The 22352-nt window shown below is 31.6% G+C and overlaps 3 protein-coding genes across 4 annotated transcripts in view; 2 read left to right on the top strand and 1 right to left on the bottom strand.

Annotated features, from left to right (window-relative positions):
* The first annotated feature begins 442 nt into the window (after nucleotides 1-442).
* Nucleotides 443-5744, top strand: LOC111000436 (zinc finger protein OZF). Its single transcript, XM_045630968.1, has 9 exons — nucleotides 443-773; nucleotides 841-1105; nucleotides 1315-1395; nucleotides 1550-1600; nucleotides 2164-2329; nucleotides 2948-3072; nucleotides 3437-3556; nucleotides 4182-4323; nucleotides 4905-5744. Exons 1-9 carry the CDS (start codon nucleotides 630-632, stop codon nucleotides 5260-5262), a joined length of 1452 nt encoding a protein of 483 aa, XP_045486924.1. The 5' UTR covers nucleotides 443-629; the 3' UTR covers nucleotides 5263-5744.
* A 341-nt stretch (nucleotides 5745-6085) lies between these two features.
* On the bottom strand, nucleotides 6086-9459 carry LOC111000431 (polycomb group RING finger protein 3). The gene is made up of 5 exons (XM_022269856.2): nucleotides 9227-9459; nucleotides 8530-8682; nucleotides 8077-8219; nucleotides 7669-7812; nucleotides 6086-7391 (listed from the first exon to the last, which is right to left on the bottom strand). The coding sequence occupies exons 1-5, from the start codon at nucleotides 9336-9338 to the stop codon at nucleotides 7266-7268; spliced, it is 678 nt and encodes a 225-aa protein (XP_022125548.1). The 5' UTR covers nucleotides 9339-9459; the 3' UTR covers nucleotides 6086-7265.
* Nucleotides 9460-9902: 443 nt separating this feature from the next.
* Nucleotides 9903-22352, top strand: part of LOC111000422 — a 28213-nt gene continuing 15763 nt past the window's right edge. Inside the window, exons 1-5 of one of the 2 annotated variants that reach the window (XM_022269840.2) lie at nucleotides 9903-10166; nucleotides 10783-10932; nucleotides 11026-11099; nucleotides 18511-18556; nucleotides 21209-22323. In XM_022269840.2, coding sequence (XP_022125532.1) covers nucleotides 11051-11099; nucleotides 18511-18556; nucleotides 21209-22323 — 1210 coding nt within the window. In that variant the 5' untranslated portion in view covers nucleotides 9903-10166; nucleotides 10783-10932; nucleotides 11026-11050. Of the gene's footprint in view, nucleotides 10167-10250; nucleotides 10409-10782; nucleotides 10933-11025; nucleotides 11100-18510; nucleotides 18557-21208; nucleotides 22324-22352 lie in introns of those variants that run through there. The other variant, XM_022269841.2, reaches the window with a different exon arrangement.

A 22352-nucleotide genomic window follows, 5' to 3' on the forward strand; every position in this document is an offset into this window, starting at 1 on the left:
GCTATAAATTAGTATAGTTTAACATATTTTATTGTTATACGAGAAGTTCAAACACAACTCTGTTCATCTCATCAAAAACCCTTCAATATTCCCCCCACTCACCCTAATTCAACCCGATCAGCTATTCAAAGGATAAATCCAAACAAATAACACAAAATAAATGAAAAAGTAATTATAAGACATTACATATAATAAAACAAATAAAAGGGAGTGAGTAGTGGAATTATTATCCAAACCATCTTACCGACCACCTATATACCTTTAAATTTTTGAGCTGTTAATAAATATAATTATCGTAGCAAATATCTGTATAATATGTAAAATATCGGTATTTTGTTTAGATATATTATGTATCTAGACCTACAACAAACTGAAGTTTAGCAGTTGACCAAAACACGATGTTTTTGTCGCGATCCGATATTATCAGACTATACGAATCGGCTAAGATCGAATTGCGTCACGTCACTAACTGTCATTACATTTCTGTAAATTGATCATTGATACAGTTATGTATTTTGTAAATAATAAATAGTACATTAATTGCTCGTTAGCCGAAAAGCTTAATTTGTGATTGAGCAAACTTTATGTAACTGAGATTACGGAAACCGCAACTGTTTAACACCCACAATATGAAAATTAATGTGACAGATTTTAAGGATAGTTGTAGAGCTTGCCTCCAACAGAACAAAATATTTTACAATATTTTTACTTGTTATTATGTTAAACGCAATATTTCATGTGTCGAAATGCTAACCAACTATACTAAAATTAAGGTATATCATGTCTTAATTATACGCATATTTACTTAGTTTAAAGATTGATCATTGTTATTATTTACAGCCAATTAAACAGGATGGTTTACCACAACTTATTTGCAAGGATTGCTTTAGGCAGTTAAAACGAACATATGACTTTTGTATACAATGTGAAAGCAGTGAGATAAGGTTAACTAATCTTTTGTTAAACCTTAAAAGTAACAGTGAAACTATTATTGAAGTGGATAAAATCAGTTTGTGTAATGTTAAAGAAGAAAATAATATCAAGCTCGAATCTAATACTGATGATAAAATTAATGAAATATCATCAGCAGACGAATTAAAAATAGGTGGGTATATATAGATTTAATCATTGATTACTTAATATGAAGTTACATGTATATTATAATCATATATAATAATGTTCCTAGATAGTAGAACCTGAACCTAGATAGTAATGTGCATTGATAAAATTATTGTTTTCTGTCACCAAAATTTTCCTGACTTAAAAATATTTATTATTATTCTCTTGACAACTAAATAATTTAAACATTTTCAGAACCTATTCCTGAGAACAATGATGAGAATGAGAACTGGAATGCCGATGATGATAATTTACTTATTGAATTCAAACAAATTGGTATGTTTTCAATATTTCTTTAATCCTGAGGTACTTACTTATTTATTTTTGTTAAAAATCTTGTTTACTAGCTGACAATAATAAACTTATTGTTTTGTTTGTATGGATATATATAATATTTAAAGTAAACAAAAATTATTGATTTTGATTTCAGATCCAAAGGATGAGTCAGTTATAAAGAGGAAAAGAGGGAAGAAGAAAAAATGTAATTATGTTTAGTAGTTTACTAGTTTCAAGTTATTCCTTAACAAGAGACATGATTGATGAGAGTTAGACATAGAAGTTTAGGTTTGTGCCAAGTGGCTATGGAAAAGCACCTTCCCATCTACAGTGGGTGTTGTAAAAGGCGACTTATGGTTATTAGGGTGTAGGGAAGTGACAACCTCATTGCCCTCTTGAGTAATAATTTAGCAACATCTATTTATCAATCACCGCATATTTAGTTTTGCAATCAGCAAAACTGAGCATATTCTGCAAAGAATTCTGAAGAGTTGTTTAGGTTCATCTGTTTCATCACCGTATGTGCCAAATCCCATCTGCAACACCCTGATCACTGGAAATCTTGTACATACCGTGTCACAAGACATTTTCCTGCAACTGTTGAAAAACAGAGGAGACTCCTTCCTCAAAGGCCCCAATAAAATGGGTCTCCATGGGCTGCAATGACTGGCCTTTCAGGGTGTGTCATAGGCTTGTTTGCATATATAATAAATAATATTAAAACACCACAATATAACATACATTTGTATTTAAGTTTATTTTTTTTAGTTTCTCATTTGGACGACGAAGAATTAGCTAAACCAACTAGTAAGTTGCCACACCAATGTGATGTGTGTGGTAAAATATTAAGTTCTAAAAGTAACCTCAACTCTCACAAAATAATACATACAGATCAAAGGCCTTTTAAATGTAAAGAGTGTCCAGCATCTTTTAAGTAAGTATATTTTAAACAAAAATTAAATAATCATAATATCAAATACATAACATATATATATACATTACCTATTATATGCCAGTCCTTGGTCTTTAACTGTTTAAGTCCATAACAAAATTTGTTAAATATGAATCTTCGTGATGTCTTTTTGACTGAGTATTAAAAATGGGTATAGGTCACAGCTAGGACTAACCTTCTTAACAGGGCACATATGATTTGGTGTATTAATTTAGTTAACAAATTACATAGGTTAACAGACCTATTTCATTGTCCATTGAGTGAACTGGCAAAAGTTATATTATGTGTTACTTATAGTAGTTTTCTAATTAATTTAGTTTTTTTTTATTTTGTCTGTAAATTCCATTCACTTATTGTCCAGTCTTGTCAATTTTGGGTCTCCTGTTAGGGCAGGAGTGTTTAAAAAAAACAAAAAAAAAATAATTACCTCTAAATAATAAGCTCAGAAGAGGCCAGAAGCATTAAAGGTGATCTGTCAAATTGCTTGATCCTTCGAGTTTTTATATCATTTAGAAGATACTCAGAAGTTTGGTCTTTGGCCCGAATCCTCTTAGATGTGTTTCTAAATACATAAACAAATATGAATTCCTCCTCTTTCAGAGGCCACAGCGGTTTATTTCAGCACAAGCGGCTACACACAGGTGAAACTCCATATCATTGTGAATATTGTCCCAAGCAGTTTAGAAAGAAAACTACACTTATATATCATATACGTACACATACTGGTTAGTATTTAGACTGTCAACACAGTGATTATCATTATATCTTTCCTTTTGATGTGAAACTTCTTTAGGCTCACGAGCATAATTTTTTACGTACGAAACGTCACGAATATGTGCAGCGTTTTTGTCGGAGAAGATGGAAAAAGCGATCGAGACCGATTCAGAAACAGTGAGAAAGGAAGATCGAGAATAAATACACGTTATTGGTTGATGTGTTCGTTTAGAAGTTACATAGAACTTTATGATGGCAATTTGTCTTGTGCAATAAACGCAGAATTTTTTCCAACTAACATGCACTCACATTAATTCCTCTGTTATGTCTTATAATCTGATATCTTGGTAAAATAATGAAAATTAATACTTTTAGGTGAAAAGGAATACGATTGCAAAATTTGTCTAAAAAGTTTTGTTCAGAGCGCGCAACTCGCGATACATATGAAACGGCATAGTGGTGATAAGACGTACCTCTGTCAGGACTGTGGAAAAGGTACTCTTTTGTGTAATATTCATTTACTAGAAAAAATGTAATCACTTTTTTTCTTTATTTTACAATATAATATATATTACAATATGTTACATTAGAAAACCGCTTTGTTTATGATAAATGTAACCTTTAACCATTTACGATATCAAATTAGAAACCTCACAAATAACAGCATTTTTTCACTATTTCATGGATGTTATTATACATATAAACCTTCCTCTTCAATGACTTTATCTATTAAAAATACCTCATCAAAATGGGTTGCCTAGTTTCAAAGATTAAACCGACTTTGTTTCATACTATTTAGTGATTTTGCATGCTCATCATTACTGTGAATGTGAAAAGCCTTTTTGCTATATTGCCACCAATGTGTGAACAGGAACATCTGCTTTGTTCGAATCACCTGCAACTTATTTTCATAATCGGACGTAAAAGCTATTACATACTTCATATCAGGTGAGCTTCCTGCCCGTTTACCCTTTATTATTAAAAATAAAATAAAACGTAAAGATCGCTATAGGGTATAGGGAAAAATTTTGTATTTAGCTTTAGAGTGATTTAATCCGGAAGTGAAACTGGGACCTTCTGCTTAAATGAATGCGCAATGAAAATTAATTTTCTATTTCAGCATTTATAATAAAAGCTGACCTTAAAGTTCACCAACGAATTCATAACCGAGAAAAGCCATACTCATGCCATTTATGTGAGAAAACGTTTGCGACGTCTGGAAATCTGTCTATACACGTTCGGATACATAACAGGGAATTTAGGTAAGGAATCTTAGGGTCCTTTCCATTCCTTGAAAAGTCTGCAACACACCCGCTAAGCATTGCAGGTGTCCGTGGACGGCCTTTATTCAAAGTGACCTAGCTCGTTTGCTTCGCGTCCCATAAAAAGGATGTTTTTCAAATAAAATTTTACTGTATTCTATGCTTACTATAACTATATTATATCCTTTAATTCGATGTTATATTTATTGAAATTTTCATCTTTTTACATATAATGGAAGAAACGCGTGTTATGTTTATAATTTTCTTTTGTCTTGTATGCAAATTTATTTACGACATAATTCGTTATTTTGTAATTTGTTTAGGGTGTCGGCAAAGATTTTCAAAATTTTAAGCATCATATACACCTATTTTCATGGAAACCTTAGCTATTTTTCCGTATTTGATTAATGCCTATTATTTCAAAGATTTTAATATACAATTGTATCCTGACATTATCTACTATATAATATCAAAACACACTACTGTCTACTTCATTGTCAAAAGTTGTTGTTTTTTAGAAATATGTATCATAATTATATAATACATATGTATACATAATGTAACAGTATTTTAATTCACAGATACACATGCAAATACTGCAGCCGTGGCTTCATAACGTGCAGTTCTTACAATGTTCATTTAAAAAGACATCGCGGGCAGAGAGACTACTCCTGCGAATGTGGAAAGAAATTTTACACATCTTCAGCACTGAAACAGCATAAAGTTGTTCACACAGGTGAAAAGCGTTATCAGTGTAAAATTTGCGACCGGAAATTCACACAGACGAGCCACTTGAGTCGTCATTTCCGGAAGGATCATGCGAAACCGGATGATCCGTTGCCGAACTCGGATCAATACAAAATTGTTTTACCCGCTGAAAACGAGACGAGTGTGTTTAATTTAAAAATGGACGACGGTGATCTCAAATGTGAAGCGTAAAATTATGTTTTAATCAGTCGAGATAAGGTCGAGTGTTGATTGAAGGTTTTTGACAATACACATTTTAAAAACTAAATAGCAACCACAATAAATCGCAAAACAATTTGCTGTTTGGCAAATTAGCTTAAATTTTATAGACTATAGTGGGAAAAGTAAAAAACAATATCATTGAAGTAATGGAACAATAGTTTCCATTACTTCAATAATGGATAAATGATTGATGATGATGATGATGAAATGATCAAAATAATTAATTCAATAATGGAAAAAAAATCCATTTGCAAGACCAAATTCTTGTTGTGTATAAACAACTAACTAGTTTGAATTTCGGAAAACTCGTGACTGTAAAGTATGGACAACAATGAGTTGTATTGAAATGTACCTATATTTATCATGTTTGATACAATGTATAATAATGAAATTATATAAAATGTTAGTTATACTTATTTATTGTAAAAAAATACAATATGTTTGCAAAAAAATTAAGTTTTAATTATTACTAATAAATTTATTTCGTAACTTTGCATCCAGTTCAAGTACGTTTTAAATAAAATAATATTATAGATACATATATAGATATGTGGTGTATAAAGGTGTCGAACATTCTAGCGTTTTTTCCTATTAACATACCAGTACGCTATTATTTTTAGCTTTATAAAAAGCTTTCTTAATCATACATCTTGGCGTTTTAGAACGGGCTGGTAAGTGGAATAAGTGATACTATGATGATCTTATGTTCCAAAATAAACGTATTTTTTTTAAGTTTTTTATTATGGCTCAGTACAACAACGGAGTGAAAAAAAAGAAAAAATACTTTTGAATCATATATTTCACAAAACTGTGGTCAAATTAAATATTTTTATAACTAAATAATCTTTTCTGTTGAACTTCGAAAATTTGACGCAGTTACAACAATAACAAATATGGAACATTGAACTAATAAAATAAACTAAGGACATAAAAATAATTAAAGCGCAGTGAGCCGAAATACATTTGGAAGATATTATAATTTATACAAAATTATACAGTGGCTGTATTTATACATTATAAATTGACATATAATGAAACATTAAAAACTTGCCTGTGACAATTTCTGTATTACCATGAATTTTAAGCTTCTTATTCATAATAAGAGAGCATCAATTGCTTTGTTAAACTTGCAAATTTAGAAAAGATCAAAGGCGGTTGATTGTGGTAATGCATTTGAAACAATGTAATGTATAGTCATGTCAACTTGTACATAATTTAAACCACATCAAAAATACAAAAGGTATTTATGTATATATATAGTTTGCTATACATTTATTATTTACAGTGTTAATTTATGCTGGCTTATAAGTAATATTGTCTAGGAAAATTAAGAAACCTAAAAAATTTGAACTATCAAATTATAGCTAGATAATTTTTCTCTCAAAATCAATAAATGTATGATAGGAAGCCTTGAATTAAGTTGTTGCTAGTTTTAATTAAGTTAATATCTAAAGTGAGTAACAAAAAATAATACATATTTACAGAACAATATAGTTCTTACTAGTAGTGCAAACTTAGTCTAACATGATAGGACTGATTCTATATTTGTATCAAAGATTTTAAATGACAGACTATATTTTAGTTTGTATGATGTCATTGTCACATGATGAGGTAATTAAAATCTAGATACATTTTTGATCTACCAGGACAGCAGACATCGGTGCTGGACAAGAAAAAGTCAAAACTGATATTATTCATAATTATTGATTTTCTTTAAAAACTAAACCATATTGTAAAGTATACTTTACTATAAGTTTTAAGAATCCCAGTCAACCTGCAATCTTATATGGGAATACATGATTACACAAACTGTAAACATTTCCAATAACGTGATTGTAACTACAATAGGAGCTTAAAATCTAATACAATATGTGGTCATAAAAGAAACAACTCCCTATCACATTTTGGTTAAAACCTAACTGCATAAAAATGAGTTCTATTGTAAATATTATAAATCTTCTTATATTGTAAAACTATATGTCTATTTTGGGCCTATACTGTAACCGAAGTGGTGGATCTCGGAACCTCCACCTAGTGACGTAAACAAATTTCAATGTGTGGTCCTTACCTAGTAATTCATCATTACATAAAATGTCAATCTGGAAAGAATATGTTTAAAAAATTAACAAATATATTTAAGTACATATTGGCCAGTCAGAAGAAATTTGTTTTTACTTGATCGAAACTACAAATTTAAGTAATCTAACACACATTAAAATTGATTGAAATCTCTTATAAGAATATAAAACAATTCTAAAAGTCATTGTTAAATTATATATGCAATAAATATATGTAGGCTATATATATTATTGGGAGAAAAATAGAATATTTTTGTAAAATATAGTTTCATATATAAGAATAAGATACAATACTTACGTCTCTATATTTCTCAATACCGTTTAGTATTTTCTTAGCTATGAATTTCTTAAGGTGTGTGATAGTTGCCTGTGCTGAACATCTGATAAAACCACGCTTTAGTGTTCTCAATGATGTTGAAATGCACTCCAAACATACATTCACCTGCACAACAAAGATTGTATCTTTAATAACAACGCTTTAATTTTATAACTTATTGTATTACTGGTTATCAAATACACATATAAAAATGCAACTTGCAACAACAAGAGCCACAAGAAAATTATATAACAAACAATAGCTGTAAACAATAACTGTAATACATTCAGTTTACTTCACTACAATAGTTCATCACAACCAACAATTAGTCTAAATGGCATCAACTAGTGCCTAAAGACATAAAACTAAGAGAACATCAACTTGACTAACCTGTTCATCTTTCCTGTGGCAATCACTATTATCTTGCTGTTCTGGCTCATCTCCTGCACCAGGTTTGTCTGCAGCTAGAGCAGCATCCTTAGGACATGGTAAACCTCTTGCACGGTAAAAATCTCGTTCTCTCTTAATTTCATCTTAATTAAAAATTATATGATTAGAATTTAAGAAAGTTAATAACACAGTAGGACAATCTAATACACAAATGTTAATTTGTTACAGCAGATTTTCTAGATATTTTATATAATGGTAATAAAGCTCCAGCCAGATTGTAAAGCTGATGTAGCATGATTATTTTAATGGGTCATTAACCCAATAACCTCTGCTCTTGTCAATAAATCAATAACATCAAGGACTGTTGGTTTTTACAAAAATATATTTTGAAATGTAATATTTATGCATCAAGAAGAGAATTTTAATATATTATTTTTTTGATTAGGTACTCACTATCCTGAAGGTCTGGTACTAGTTTGTATACAATGTCCTGCATGGTGCGATCGAAACTGATGTACTGTAGTGGATGTGATTGGTGTATCACTATGTTGCATGTTGGACATGTATTATTTTCCTCCAGATGTTTCACAAGGCAGCTTTTACAAACTGGAAAAATATTAGTTAATATTAAGTCCTCAGGAATAAAATTAAGTAATAGAAATGATTACATAGTGGAATAGTATTCTACCATGCCTACACCGTGAATCATCAATATGATTTTTCAGCAACATTAGTTTTTCCAAGAAATTTTAGAAGAGTAAACTTAATATTTAATAAAGTGCCATAGGAATCACATATGTAATCATCAGTGAAACATATAGATAATTTACTAGATTTATTTGAAAAATTTCTTCAAATATGTCACATATGAGTCTGAAAGTCTTTTTAGTGAAGTCATTTATTTAAGTTCATATTAAAATATTTTTATATTAGTATTTTAGAGAACAAAATTAATTCATCATAGCATCAATAACTGTATAGATAACCAATTATGGCCAATATATAGATGTATTTAAGTGTTAAGGTTATATAAAAAATAAAAGACTCCTATCAGTTTTATGAAATGGACACACAAATTAGCTCATTTATTAAAGTTCAAAATCCTCTATGCTAATAAAATAACAAGATGAAACAGAATGAAATGACTTACACGTATGAAGACACTCAGTGACCGTAGTAGCATCGATGAAGTATCCGCGGCAAATCTTACAAGTAATATGACTGTTTAAAGTTTTTAACTTAATCCTCCTTTCCATGGTCATCCTAATAATAAAGATCTTTGCAAACCATTCGTTTTGGATAGGAAATTATGAAAAAACAAAAAATAAAAGCAATACAAACGCAAAGTCAGCAGAGATCAAACACCAATGACAATTAACAACTAAGATTGACAAAGCACTAATCGAAACGCCAATGTCAGATACAAGTACATCAAAACATAGATATAGCACCCTGAAAAGCAAGTGATAACTGATAACATTACTTTGTCTGTGGGTATTAAGTGTTTAGTGATGTCCTTATAGTGATGAATGTTGATATTTATATACCGAAATTACACTTGATACACTAGTACACGGTAGAAAATTAAAAGTAAAAAAATATAAGTATGTAAAAGCGTTTACTATAACATTATAAAAGCTTTGTAGGTAAAGATAAAAATAGGCCTTTGTTATTTTGTATAGTCGTGCTAAAGTGCGAAATTATACAATTTGTAATTCATAATTTAAACAAAACCGATTACCTTATATGTATAGTATAATTACTATATGTAGTGTATCGGAGTCGTCATTATTTTTGCTCTAACAATGTTATTAAGTAGTGGTACATCACTATGTAAACTGTTTTCCTTCATTTTTCTTGTGTGATATTTTTACATGTGTTTGTGTTTGCGAAAAACTGAAAATGGACAAATAGGTTTTTAAAATTGCCTAGCGCGTATAGTGTTCGTTTGTTTTAGAATATTATAAAACATACTTCGTCAAGCTGGGTGCCAAAACGGTGGAAAGGTTTTTGAACCTTGCCGACGACAATTTTATTGAGGATGTCAAAGAAGACCTAAAATGTTTTTTTGCAGAAAAAAGACTTGACAGGTAAACAATTTATTATCTTGTTTATGTATTCATTAAAATGGAAGAGAATTCTGTATGCTCAGTTTGAATGGAAATTTTAGATAGGTGCCTAAATTTACAGTAAAATCTAGTGCCGACAAAGGCTGATGTATGTTTCAAGGTTATGAATCAGTGAACGTAGGACGTATTGAACAAACGCAAGATAAATAGAGCATATCGAGATGACACCTTGAATAATAATAAATCAATTGAAAAAAATGCATGTATGTTGAAAATAATTTTCGTGGCATGAATTTTGGAATTAAAGTCAGATTTAATACTTATATAGCTCTTCTACTTTACAAATAAAAATTAGTTATTTGTATCTTATAATATATAGCACCATATATCTATTATTTATCCATATATCATATTTTTTATTTCTTCCTAAATTTATGCTAATCTTGCTTATACATATTATATATTTACTATTATGTATTTATGTTTTTTAAACTTTACTGCAAGATAAGATTTAAATGTCTATAAATTAAGAAGTTTCCAGTTTTCCTTCAGTTATAAATTTTTATATAATAAAATCTAAAAAATTATATTATTTAACCATTTACTTTCATAAGACTGAAATATGGATGTGTTACAGTGTTCTAGTATTTCCACCTGTGAGTAACTACCGCAGATTTCTCATCCATCGCTGTGTAGAGCAGTTCAGTCAACCAGATCTTGCCACCTTCTCTATAGGTGTTAGTGACGAGCGAAGAACTGTTGTTTGTTACCGAGATAAATTACTGAGGTAATCCAAAGAGTAATATATAAATTCATAATTAAATATGTTCTGTTATCATTTAAATATGTATAAATTCTTTATTTTATTTTAATTTTTTAGTGATGAAGCTTGTGCACGACCAGCCATGGTCTTGACACAGACAGAAAAGCCGAGTGCTATCCAAAATGGACAGAGTGAGTTGGTATTCTTTTATAATAATTTGTAGTTAGAGATTTTCATAATTAATGTGTATGATTTTCCTGATGGCTTAGTGGTGTATAACCCGGAAATGAAGCCATATTTATATTTTTCTATAGTATAATTTTGCATTTCAAACGACTCCCGCGAAGGTTCATCTTGTTCGTCCGTACAATGTCAAACAATCCTATTAAAAGAAATCAGGTTAAACAAACATTTGAAATTGGAGGAATAAAATCGTTTACATTTGAGTACATTATTTGTATTACGTTATGCACTTCCGTTTTTGTAATTCTAGTAGTTTGTCAACCCTCTTTTTAGGTATGTATTCGTAATATAATATATATAACTTGGAAATAAGAAGAGCAGTCCCTTGACCTGTGTAGACATATGGGAGTTGTTTTACACTTAAACTATTACCGAACATAAAACAATTTAAAAGTAGTAAAATGCTATATTGTACAGCAGGTGACCTTATTGCTATTATGCTTTCAATGCCAGGCGAAATATACGCACTGTGTTGCAATTCAAAACACGGATAAGGTACGGCAGAGAAGTACGCTGTTGCCTTTTCGCATTTCTACGGATGGGATCTCATATATACCGAGCAATGATATCACGGCTTGCTCGATATCGATATTATCCTAAATTTTAATTTTCCTCACTTACAAAGTATATTTTTGTAAGTTTGTCTCCAACTCGAACTTGGATTCGTAGCGTTGTATTTTTGCAAATAAGTTTGATGTAGCATTTAATAATGCTTATAAGTATTTGATATACTCCATTGCCAGTGTACTATTCAAAAATTAACAATATACGTGTTTCGAATCATGTTTGGTACATTATAACGTATAGCCTTCAAGTAAGCGGCGACTGCGCAAATGCAATGCTTTTGCAATATCCAACCGATAATCAATCAATCAATCAAAATATCTTTATTCATATAGGAAAACGAGTAGACATATGAACGTCAAATAAATTAATTGTAAATTTACATTTAGTACCAGTTCGCAAGTCAAGGACGTAGACTGGGAAGAACTGGCAAGAAATCTTTTCCCACTATATTTACTTGTGTTTTATGAATATGAAATTATTTTGAAGCTTTGAACCATTAAATCACAGATGTTCCAGATTAAATATTTATAAAACTGAAATATTTATATTCATTTATAATATGAATTCGTAAGAACATATTATAAATATATCAAAAGTGACTTTGTCGCCGGTTATATTTTAAATGCAGCGTTATTAGTGAAAGCGTTGTACATTCCTCGGTGATACGTCATTGTAGCAATATTGTCTTCCTAGAAATAGGCCAGGCCTATTAATTTAATTGTCTTTATAAAATAATAACGTTTTGGTTCATTGTAATATTTTGTTAATTTAGTTACCTAATCACTTATTCCCTGATATTAATATTTAGCCGGGTAGCGGTAAGGCCGCCCGTTTTCTTTTCATCATTTTATATGTGCTATTCATGTAATAAAGTGTTAATAAATAAATAACGTTAAAAGGTCCAAAACTTTTTAGTAAAACATGTTTTATGTTCCATTATTACAGTTGATCTTTAGTGGTTCTAGAATTTAGTTTCTCAAGTTACTGCTATGTAATAGCATTGCACAATAGAAAAGATTACGATGCTACATAAATGTCAGAAGTTAATTATTGTACGCATTTAAATCGCTGTTACGAATTATTTATTTCGAAATATTTAAAGATGAATGTAAATCTTTGTATAATCCCCGCAAGATTTTAGATACATTTACAGCAACCGAAGCAGCAAGTGTTTTATTTTTGCGACTGGTGAGAATGTACGCGGAATGATGTCTAACACATTCCAATATTTTCATAGTATTCATATAGCATATATTATTTTATGATTTTAATATTAACTGTAACCGGAATAAAATTTCTCTTAATTTTTTTATACCCTACGTAAATTTTAATGAAAACGCGCAACTAAGACATTTATAAATTGATCCATGTCAGTTGACGTGGGAAATAAAGTCCCGTAAATGCATCAGAGAAGATGGGCAAATATTGTGTATTTTTCTAAATATATAATCTTATATATATTAAATATATACTATACACATATACAACCAATAATCATGATGCGTGATTTAGCCAAGGCGGATTTTTGTTACAAGTAGCTCGATTTCACAGCCTATTAACTATAACCACTTTACTAATGGCTTAAACACAAGCACTGTATAACATTTAATTATCAAGAATAGTTACATAAGATAATAAAGGGAGTGCACGATTTCATTTTTCAAAATATATTATTTGTCCCTTTCTATAGCACCTTATAGACAGAGATAGCCTTGTGTCGTCGTTTGCTCGCGTCGTTAATTTTCATTATAGCCGAGATTACTCATTTGTTTAGAGAATACAGTTGATTCATAATGCTCATTTGGGTATGCACTTTTAGACTATACAAATATCTCGGAGTAAGAATATTGCGAAGAGATTAGAAGATCAAGAATGTGTATGTAATCTTTATAAGTGAAGCAGTGAAATAGTTTTATAGAATTAATTATGTGTTACCGAAGAATCACCTTTGCTTGTAATTTAAACACCATTTAAATTCTTAGTATATGATCTGAATTATAACATAAAAGTGTATAAACCAGATTTAATTTAATGAATATAATGAACCAGCCATTATGCAAGTCAAGATTGTAGATTTACGCTACTGTGGGTGTTGTTTATTCTATTCTTAGATTGCATACGTCTGATCTTATATTTTAAATCTGAAAGTTACGTCTTATTGGATAATACTTTTTGTTTTGAAACTAATGTTTTGTATAAATTGAGCCCAAATTAAGTCATAACAATTCTATTTATAAAAAGAGCGCACCAATTCTTAAAAGGCCGGCAACGCACTCGTGAGCCCTTTGGCATTGAGAGTGTCCATTAGTGTTGCCCAAAATCGGTCTTGGTCTTGCAGTCTCGGTCTTGTTCTTGCATTTTTGCAAGACCAATACCAATACCAAGACCGCCTTATCGTAGCAAGACCAATACCAAGACTGAAGCCTGCAAGACTTGAGCAAGACAATACTTAAGCCTGCAATACTCTTGCGTCTTGCAGTTAGGACAAACTGAGATTTGGGCGTTATCAAATTTTCAACTTTATCACTAGAGAAATAAGGTTCAAGGTTGATTGGGAAAATGTGACGTTCTGCGAATAAACTGTTGGTCGGTCGGTGTATTATATACCTACATATTTGATAATTTACCGACAAAGACGCCGCGGTTTGCAACAAGTGTATCACAGCATTTGACACGCTGTCTCGATAGTGGGTGATTTAAACAAATTTGAAACGTGGAAAAACTCCAAATATGAGCGACGTTATATTGCTTTACGCATTTGGTTTTAAAATCACACATTTCTAAAAATCGAGATTTGCAGTGTCGGTTTATCAACTTCTATCGTATCTACTCTAGTAGCTAGTAACCTCCATAAAAACAGCAGGCAACGTATAGTTCCAATAAAAAAGGAACATAATAAACAATATTATTTGCATAATTATCTACACTTTATTTTTGCGTAGGCACAAAACCTATTTGATTTTGATTCTGATACTTCTGTTTTTTAATCTTTCAAAGATTTATTCTATCTATCAAAGAATGCCGCATTTTTCTTTGTCGGTCTTCGGCTTGTGTGCTTATAAATATGAGTTTTTATTTCAATTTCAGTCATTTCTAATTGAGATCGGCTTCGAGTCTATCTTATTTATTATTCTCGCCCATTTACCTAGCTAGGTACTCTAAATTCTTATTGCTTTCGGAGTGAATGTTTACAATTTGACATGAGTGACGAATAAATAGCAATAGGCTAATAGGTATTTGCAAGTCTTGCGAGACTTGCGAGACTCTTGCTGCAAGATCAAGACCAAGACCAAGACTGAGAGCGCAATACCAATACCAAGACCAAGACCAGGTGTATTGACGCAAGACCAATACCAAGACTGGTCTAAGTCTCGTCTTGGTCTTGCATTTGGGCAACACTAGTGTCCATGGGCGGCGGTATCACATAACATCGGTTGAGCCTCTTGCCAGTTTGCCCAGTTCTATATAAAAAAAGGTTTAATGACTTTTGATTTACAACATGACTAGTTGTCTATCTAGTTCGTGTTGCTGGAAGCACAAACTTAAAATGATGGGGTTTCACACGATTTTCTTGGTAGTGATTGATGATTGAAATAAAATATGGTTATGGTTTAAAGAAAGTTTAGTGTACGACCCCGTATGCCAAACCTAGTTGAGTTTACATACGGGACTAATACTTAGCGCTTCGTCTCTTTCTAATTCTGAGACTAAGAGTAGAAGGTGTAAACAATCAAATGGTCTCGATATATATGGTTTTGATCTTGCAAGGAAACATACGCAACCAATGATTTACTATGGATATAAGGTAGTACAGATTCCTCTGTTACATTTCTGTTATAAGTAAAACATCCAAGCTCTCGTTTCTTATTATTACAAACTACTACAGCTGCAAACACCGATTATTTAATTCTCTTTTAACGTTTAATTGGAACACTTTCAACATCCTTTAAAGGATTGAGTATTGAACTTTGCTTATTAAAACGTGGATTTGCCTTAGCCAAGGTATTTGTACTCCACCAGGAAATTGTCCGGGACAACCAGGCTGTTGAAATCTTTATGGTTTTTGAATAATGTTTTACCAATATAAATTCAATATAATTTTTCAATATATTGGCAAAAGGAAATAAGTAGTATGAAACTCAATATTGAAATCGGAAAAATCATAGTGGTGTACTACCAGAGCGCTAGCGATCATTTCGACTTTATCGACCACTTGCCGCATAAATGCATTATTGCACATTAGCCAAGATTCGTCCTTCACAATGCCGGTGATCGGTGACATAACATCTGTTGCAAGCAAATGACCAACGAACGGGGCCGTACAAGTAGGCCGCCGAGAGTGAAAGTAGCACGCTGCACAGAGCAGGGCATATCTGAACTTTGATTTTGTAATCTATGTTAATATTAATTCACTGGTAATTTGTGTATTGTTCTGTGGGAATTTCCTTTAAAATAATATAACAAAGTTTTTTGAATCAAATTGCATTTACATATTGTATTCTCTTTATTTAGACTTACTTTTCTTTTTCTAAATTATTTTATGTATAACTAATCAATCTGAATCGTTTATTCTAATATACAGACAAAATCTGTTATAACGACATCGAGGGGATATTTGGTCGTTGAAACCGATAGTCGTTACAGCCGATGTCGTTGTTATTAAGAACCTAATACAATAGAATTCTGCCGGAACCTTTGATTATGATCAATATAATCGTTATGTTGTGGTTTTGTATATATCTATGTCTATTGTTTAATTCCTGATCATTTATTCATTAATTGATAATGAAACTGTAATCCAAATTTTGCCTGCAACCCTGTAATATGTTACTTTCGAATGTGGGCTTTGCTGTTCACATGCACAATACACTAAATTTTATATTTTATAAAGCCGGACTTAACTTTAAACTGTAGGTACTACAAGTACTTCTACTATTACAATCATATAGTTATAGGTTTAACGTGCGAAATTTTTATCATGAAATAATAAGTTTTATCTACCCTGGCCTAACCGAAATATTTACCCACTAAATTGTTTTCCCCAAAAAGCAATATTCACCCACTGGCCTGGCTAAATTGTTGTCCCAAAAGGCCATAAAAATTATTACAGAAATGATTTTTTTTATTGCTATGAATGCATTTGTCTTTGTTCGAGTTAAGATAGTTCTTAAAACTATTTTTAATATTTAGTCGAAAATACTAAGTACAATTTATAGTTTCTATTCAATAATGTTGTTCCGCGTCATAAAACACAATAATTATATAATAATTGACTATTTTTATTGCACCCAACACATAAGTTATCGTTTTTAACCAGTTTTATTTCCTACATTATAACTGCTCTAATATAGCAATATATTATGTATTCCTCGTAATAGTGAAAAGTGGTCGCAAGAATTTTCTCGCAATCGACACAATTTTTCCATTGACCTAACGAGCGTGTTGCATAAACTGTTATATTTATTTTATTAATATTAAATATAGATTTAAAATAAAAGAATTTATATATATTTAGTTGGATTACAGATTTTGCGACACTTTTCTCCAATAAATAAATATAAGCCAAAAAGTAATGTATATATATATATAAGATTGTGTTGCAATCAATAAATAACTCTTCAAGCAAAAAAAGTTTTGCTATTTATCTGCCTATTAAATTAATTATTTCAAAATATTTAAATTATAATGGTTAAGTATATTTTTATATTCACTGTTACTACGTATGGAAAGCTTCCAGTATCTTAGTACCAAGAGTTAGTTTTCAAGGACCTGCTGTAAAATGTGGCGTAAGCTACTGCTAACAAATATTTTATGCATCTAAGGGAAAATGTTGATTTGCGTCATCATAACAGGATATATGATAGATTATAGCATACTGGAGGAAAGTGTTGCATAACTGTTGAAATCACACGAACTAAATATATGTATATTATTTGCCTCCTGTAAAATAAAAATAAATATAACTCCGAATAGTTTGCTGCTGGCTTGACCCGCCAAGATTTTAACTTTTAATAAAATCATACTTGTTATTGTGTTTAAATTTATCGAATGCATGTCGTAAATATTACAAACACGCAACATCTTTTTATTTATTTTTTATTTTGACGAATTATTCGCAAGAAACTGAAACTATCCCAGTCCCTCAAATCACGGAACCTATATATTATTACGAATGTGTTAATCAGGATTCCTCTATTTCTAGTTCCGTAACGCAAAGGAATATTAGTTGTCTAGTCTTCCGTGCAGTAATAAAAAAGTCGTGACTTCAGTTGCATGGGAACGGTGCACTGATGTAATTCTACGTAACATCTTGATCAACGTTCTGATGGGTGTTAAAGTTGCCTGCTTCTTGCGAATCTTGTAATGTACATACATATATAGATATACTCATATAACCATAGGACTACAAGTTTGTTTTCTTGGTTTATAAGGAACTCTATTCTCAGAGATTCCAAGAAACAGGTGCAGCTATGCATCTGTCTCTGTGAGTATTCCGGGACTTTAACGCTCATTAAATTTGTCATAAAAGTTACCTAGATCAGATTTATTACATTTTATTTTACATAACATACGTTTTTTATAAAAATAATATGACGTAATAAAAACGGTCTTCTATTTGCAACGATTTCGTCTCGTGAATATTATAAAAAAATATAAATTCATTAAGTCTAAGTAAGATAATATTGTTTTTCAAAATCAAATATGTATAACAATGATTAATCGTACTCTAGTGATTATTTGTTGCGATTGTTTATGTATACGACACGTTGTTGACATTATGTAATATTGCAGATGCGGTGGGGAGCTCTGCGCGAGCGCAGAGTCAGGAGAAGCCAAGGTAAGACTTCCTACATCTCCTCATTCCTTTATCAGACGTCGTGAAGGGCGAACGTATACGTTCGAACGTATACCTAGTGATTGTGCTATCAGTGTTATTGTGATTGTGCGTGAATTTTTGTGACCTTGGATTGTGTAGTGAGTTATTGTCAATTATTATTTTTTTTACAGTTTAAGGCGAAGTTGGATTAATACTAGCCGAGTAACTCAGAATGGTACAAAGGGCTTAAAGATAACATTTGCAAATTACATGTTTAGGTTCTGTGTTTAGATTGAGCTAAACGTGGGATTGATATGCACAACAATGATTATAACGTTTAAGAGTTTGTCATATTGACAATTTTCGATTCAATTCAAAATGGAATCCATGGTAATATTGTGAGTTTGCAAAGTTTAGCAAACGTCAAGTCAGGTAGTCGGTCGGTCGAGACTTACAATCACTATCATGAAATAACAACGTCATTTGTCTTCCTGTTAAACAATGACGTCAATGTTTATTAGACAATGTTGTTCTTTCCCAAAAGATTCAGTACTAATTATTTAATCTATTACTGGTGTGCAGATTAAAAATCTTTGTCGATAGTTCTATTATGACGTGTGTATAATAACCTCAAATTGTAATTTACTGTTTAGTGTTTACATTGTCTTTGCGTGTATGGCGTATTGTGTACGTGACATATTTTGCGTATAAAAGGATTTGCATCTTTGAAATTAGAAACGGTAGATTTTTGAAACTATTACTAATTTATCAACGTTTATAATATTACATTAGTTTGTCTTTTCTTGGTATAGACAATTAAATTGCCTTTGTGCTTAATGTTTGCATCATAGTGCATTAACAAGAATCAATCAATTTCATGTCTTATTTGGTTACGTATAAGGTTCGATTTAGGGGAACGAATAATTGTTACGGATTACAAAACCTAAAAGTACTTGACTATGACAATAAACGGTCAATAGAGGCGAAAATGTGTGATGCACAAGCTTTGTACTTACCCATACAAAGCTCAATAAACAATAAGATATATTTCTTTGTAATATTCCTTAGGTCTTTTCATACCCGTAAAGGATTCATTTTTGACTTTTACTTGGCCTTAAGATGTATTGTTTTATTGCGTACGTAAACCACAGTTATTTAATTAAACAGAACCTAGTCATAAGTAGAATATGTAATCTCTGTACAGTTAAGGAGTTTAGAAGTAAATGGATTTAAGTGTTTAAATCTGACGAAGATGACTACAATCTTATTAGTTTTACTTTGTGTTATTATTGTCATGCATGCAATGGCTTAAAATAAAACTGATGACTAAATTATTGTAATTCACTAACCTATGCCTCAGAAGTGACACAAGTTTTTGGGCATTTGGCTATTAATACGTATTATAAAACCTTGTGTACAAATTTTAATAATTGATTAGATAATTTTTACAACTATAATAACCAACACATGACAACAATGTCGTTATTTTATCATGCCAATACATTACGTTTATTGCTTAACCAATTACACCAGACTACAAATTATTTCATAACCTCAAAAACCAACAGATAAGCAAATAAACAAAGATTAGAATGCGCGCGGTGTATTGAAAGTATGTCGTAGTGAGAGGTTACATTCGGGCGACCTTGCCCCCGATTGTTACTTAACAGAGAGCAATGGACAGCCGCGGCCGGTGAAATGCTCAAGTGGGTTAAAGCGTGCTAAGAATTTGGCTAAGTTGTTGCGATTTGTGATAAATACCGAGCACGGTATGTCTATACATAAGGAAAATGGCCCTTTGATGTTGATTTATTCGAATTCTTAAAGTAAAGAATGTTTTTTTCCTGTAGAACATCTATTTAAGCTGTAAAACAGAAGTTTCCATATTTGTGTCAAATGCATGATATATGCTTGTTTTCGTATATAATTACATTACATTACAATACAATCTTTATAATAAATATTAGTCCATACTAAACAACGATACTAAATTCATCTCATATCCAAGTTTCTCATTCACAAGATTTAAAATAAAAAATATTTTCTCGAAGTTCACACTTACACCAATGTAACTACCTACATACAACAATTTAAATTTGATTCCACCTCCATTTGGTTAAATAAACAAAAATAAACGTCCAATGGCAAACAGTTTAGCCAATTTCTTAATGACACTGGAAGAAACTAGCGTTCAATGTACAGGCTAGGCCTAGTTTAAACGCTAGTTAAAAGCTAGTAGCTCATAGATGTATATCATGTATAAGGTTAACCACACTGAATATTGTAATATGTAAAATGTATTTGTTTTGAGTCAAATAAAAGACATTTTTATTTTTTTTATTTATTTATTTCTATTGTCACAAATGCCACGTGTGTAAGTACTAAGTACTAACCAGTTTGTTTTGCTTTGTTCATCGAAGTTATTCTCGATGTGCATGGTGATTGGTGATCCTACGTTTGATGTGTTGTAATGTAACGTAAATGTCCCATTGTGTTGATACAATCATTATAACAAGTCGGAAACCAATATTCTTAGAACCTACCGTTCCTTATTGCAATTTCATGTAACAATAGATGCGTTCACAATGCGACAGAGTTGTCATTCTTGCGGAAGCGTAATTAGGTGAGAAATGAAACTAGGTTACAAAAACATAACCGCGCCTTTGTTTTCAGATCCGGTTCGTCGAAACCCAGACGACCAGATCGAGCTGTCTATGTTCCGAGGGCTTTGCGAGGAGGAGCAGACAACGCCACAGACGAAAACAAACCTTTAGAAAACAAGCGAACCAGTCACAGCGCCGACGGAAAGTGTCCAAAATCTCCTGGGTCCAAAGAAAAGTCCGTTCACGGTACACCCAAAAGATCTCTAGACAAGAATTTCTGCAACGTTTACACACCGCCTCATCTCAGGAATCAAAGATCTCAGACAGCACACATCGAGAGTGAGCCTCCTAGCGAAAACACAACCGTGCCTTTCGGCTGTCAAGTGCCAAATAATGATAGTGCAATATCAATTAGTGATAATAGTTATAAAGAGTTAGAAGGAGAGAGTTTCTATATAGGAGATTATTTTGCTAACGGACAGCTAGGTTTTTACTCACCTAATTTATACGAATACAACGATATACAAAACGTCGATCATTGGAGGACAAATGAAACTGAAGACTTGAATATGTCACTTCAACAAAATCAAGGCAATATTATTGATAAGGATTATTTATATGACAAAGATGAAGATGTCGAGAAGAATGAATTGAAGCGAGCGTCACAAGAAATTAATAGGAGTAGTAAGAGAATTATCAAGCAGACGTTCGATTCGGATGTTTTAGTGATATCAGATCCGATAGAGGAGCCTGTTAGTCCGCGATCGACCAGTCCTCGCGAAAAAGACGAAAATGAAGTACCAAAAGAGCAGGAAAAGAAGAGTAAGCCGAAATTGGAAGCTAAGGTATCATTAAAACGCGAAGAAAACGATTGGGATGCAGTGTTTGATGACAGTGGTGAATGTCTTGACCCGTCTTTACTTGAAGAGCTCACATCTACTGTTGGAAAAGTGCACATATCAAAAACTAAGAACAATTACGATCAGTATCAAACGCGAGGTCAAGCGTTATTCAATGGGCCCTATGATGAGACGTTTGCACATGTCGTGGAAGTGTATGATTTTCCAAATGAATTTAAAACCAATGATATATTGTCGCTGTTTAGTGAATATAAAGATACTGGCTTCGAGATTAAGTGGGTGGATGATACGCATGCCTTAATCGTATTCAGCAGCGCAAAAATTGGTAAGTTTTAGCATGTATTTTTGTTAATT

This window comes from Pieris rapae, chromosome 14, assembly GCF_905147795.1.
Source record: "Pieris rapae chromosome 14, ilPieRapa1.1, whole genome shotgun sequence".
NCBI classification, from domain to species: Eukaryota; Metazoa; Arthropoda; class Insecta; order Lepidoptera; family Pieridae; genus Pieris; species Pieris rapae.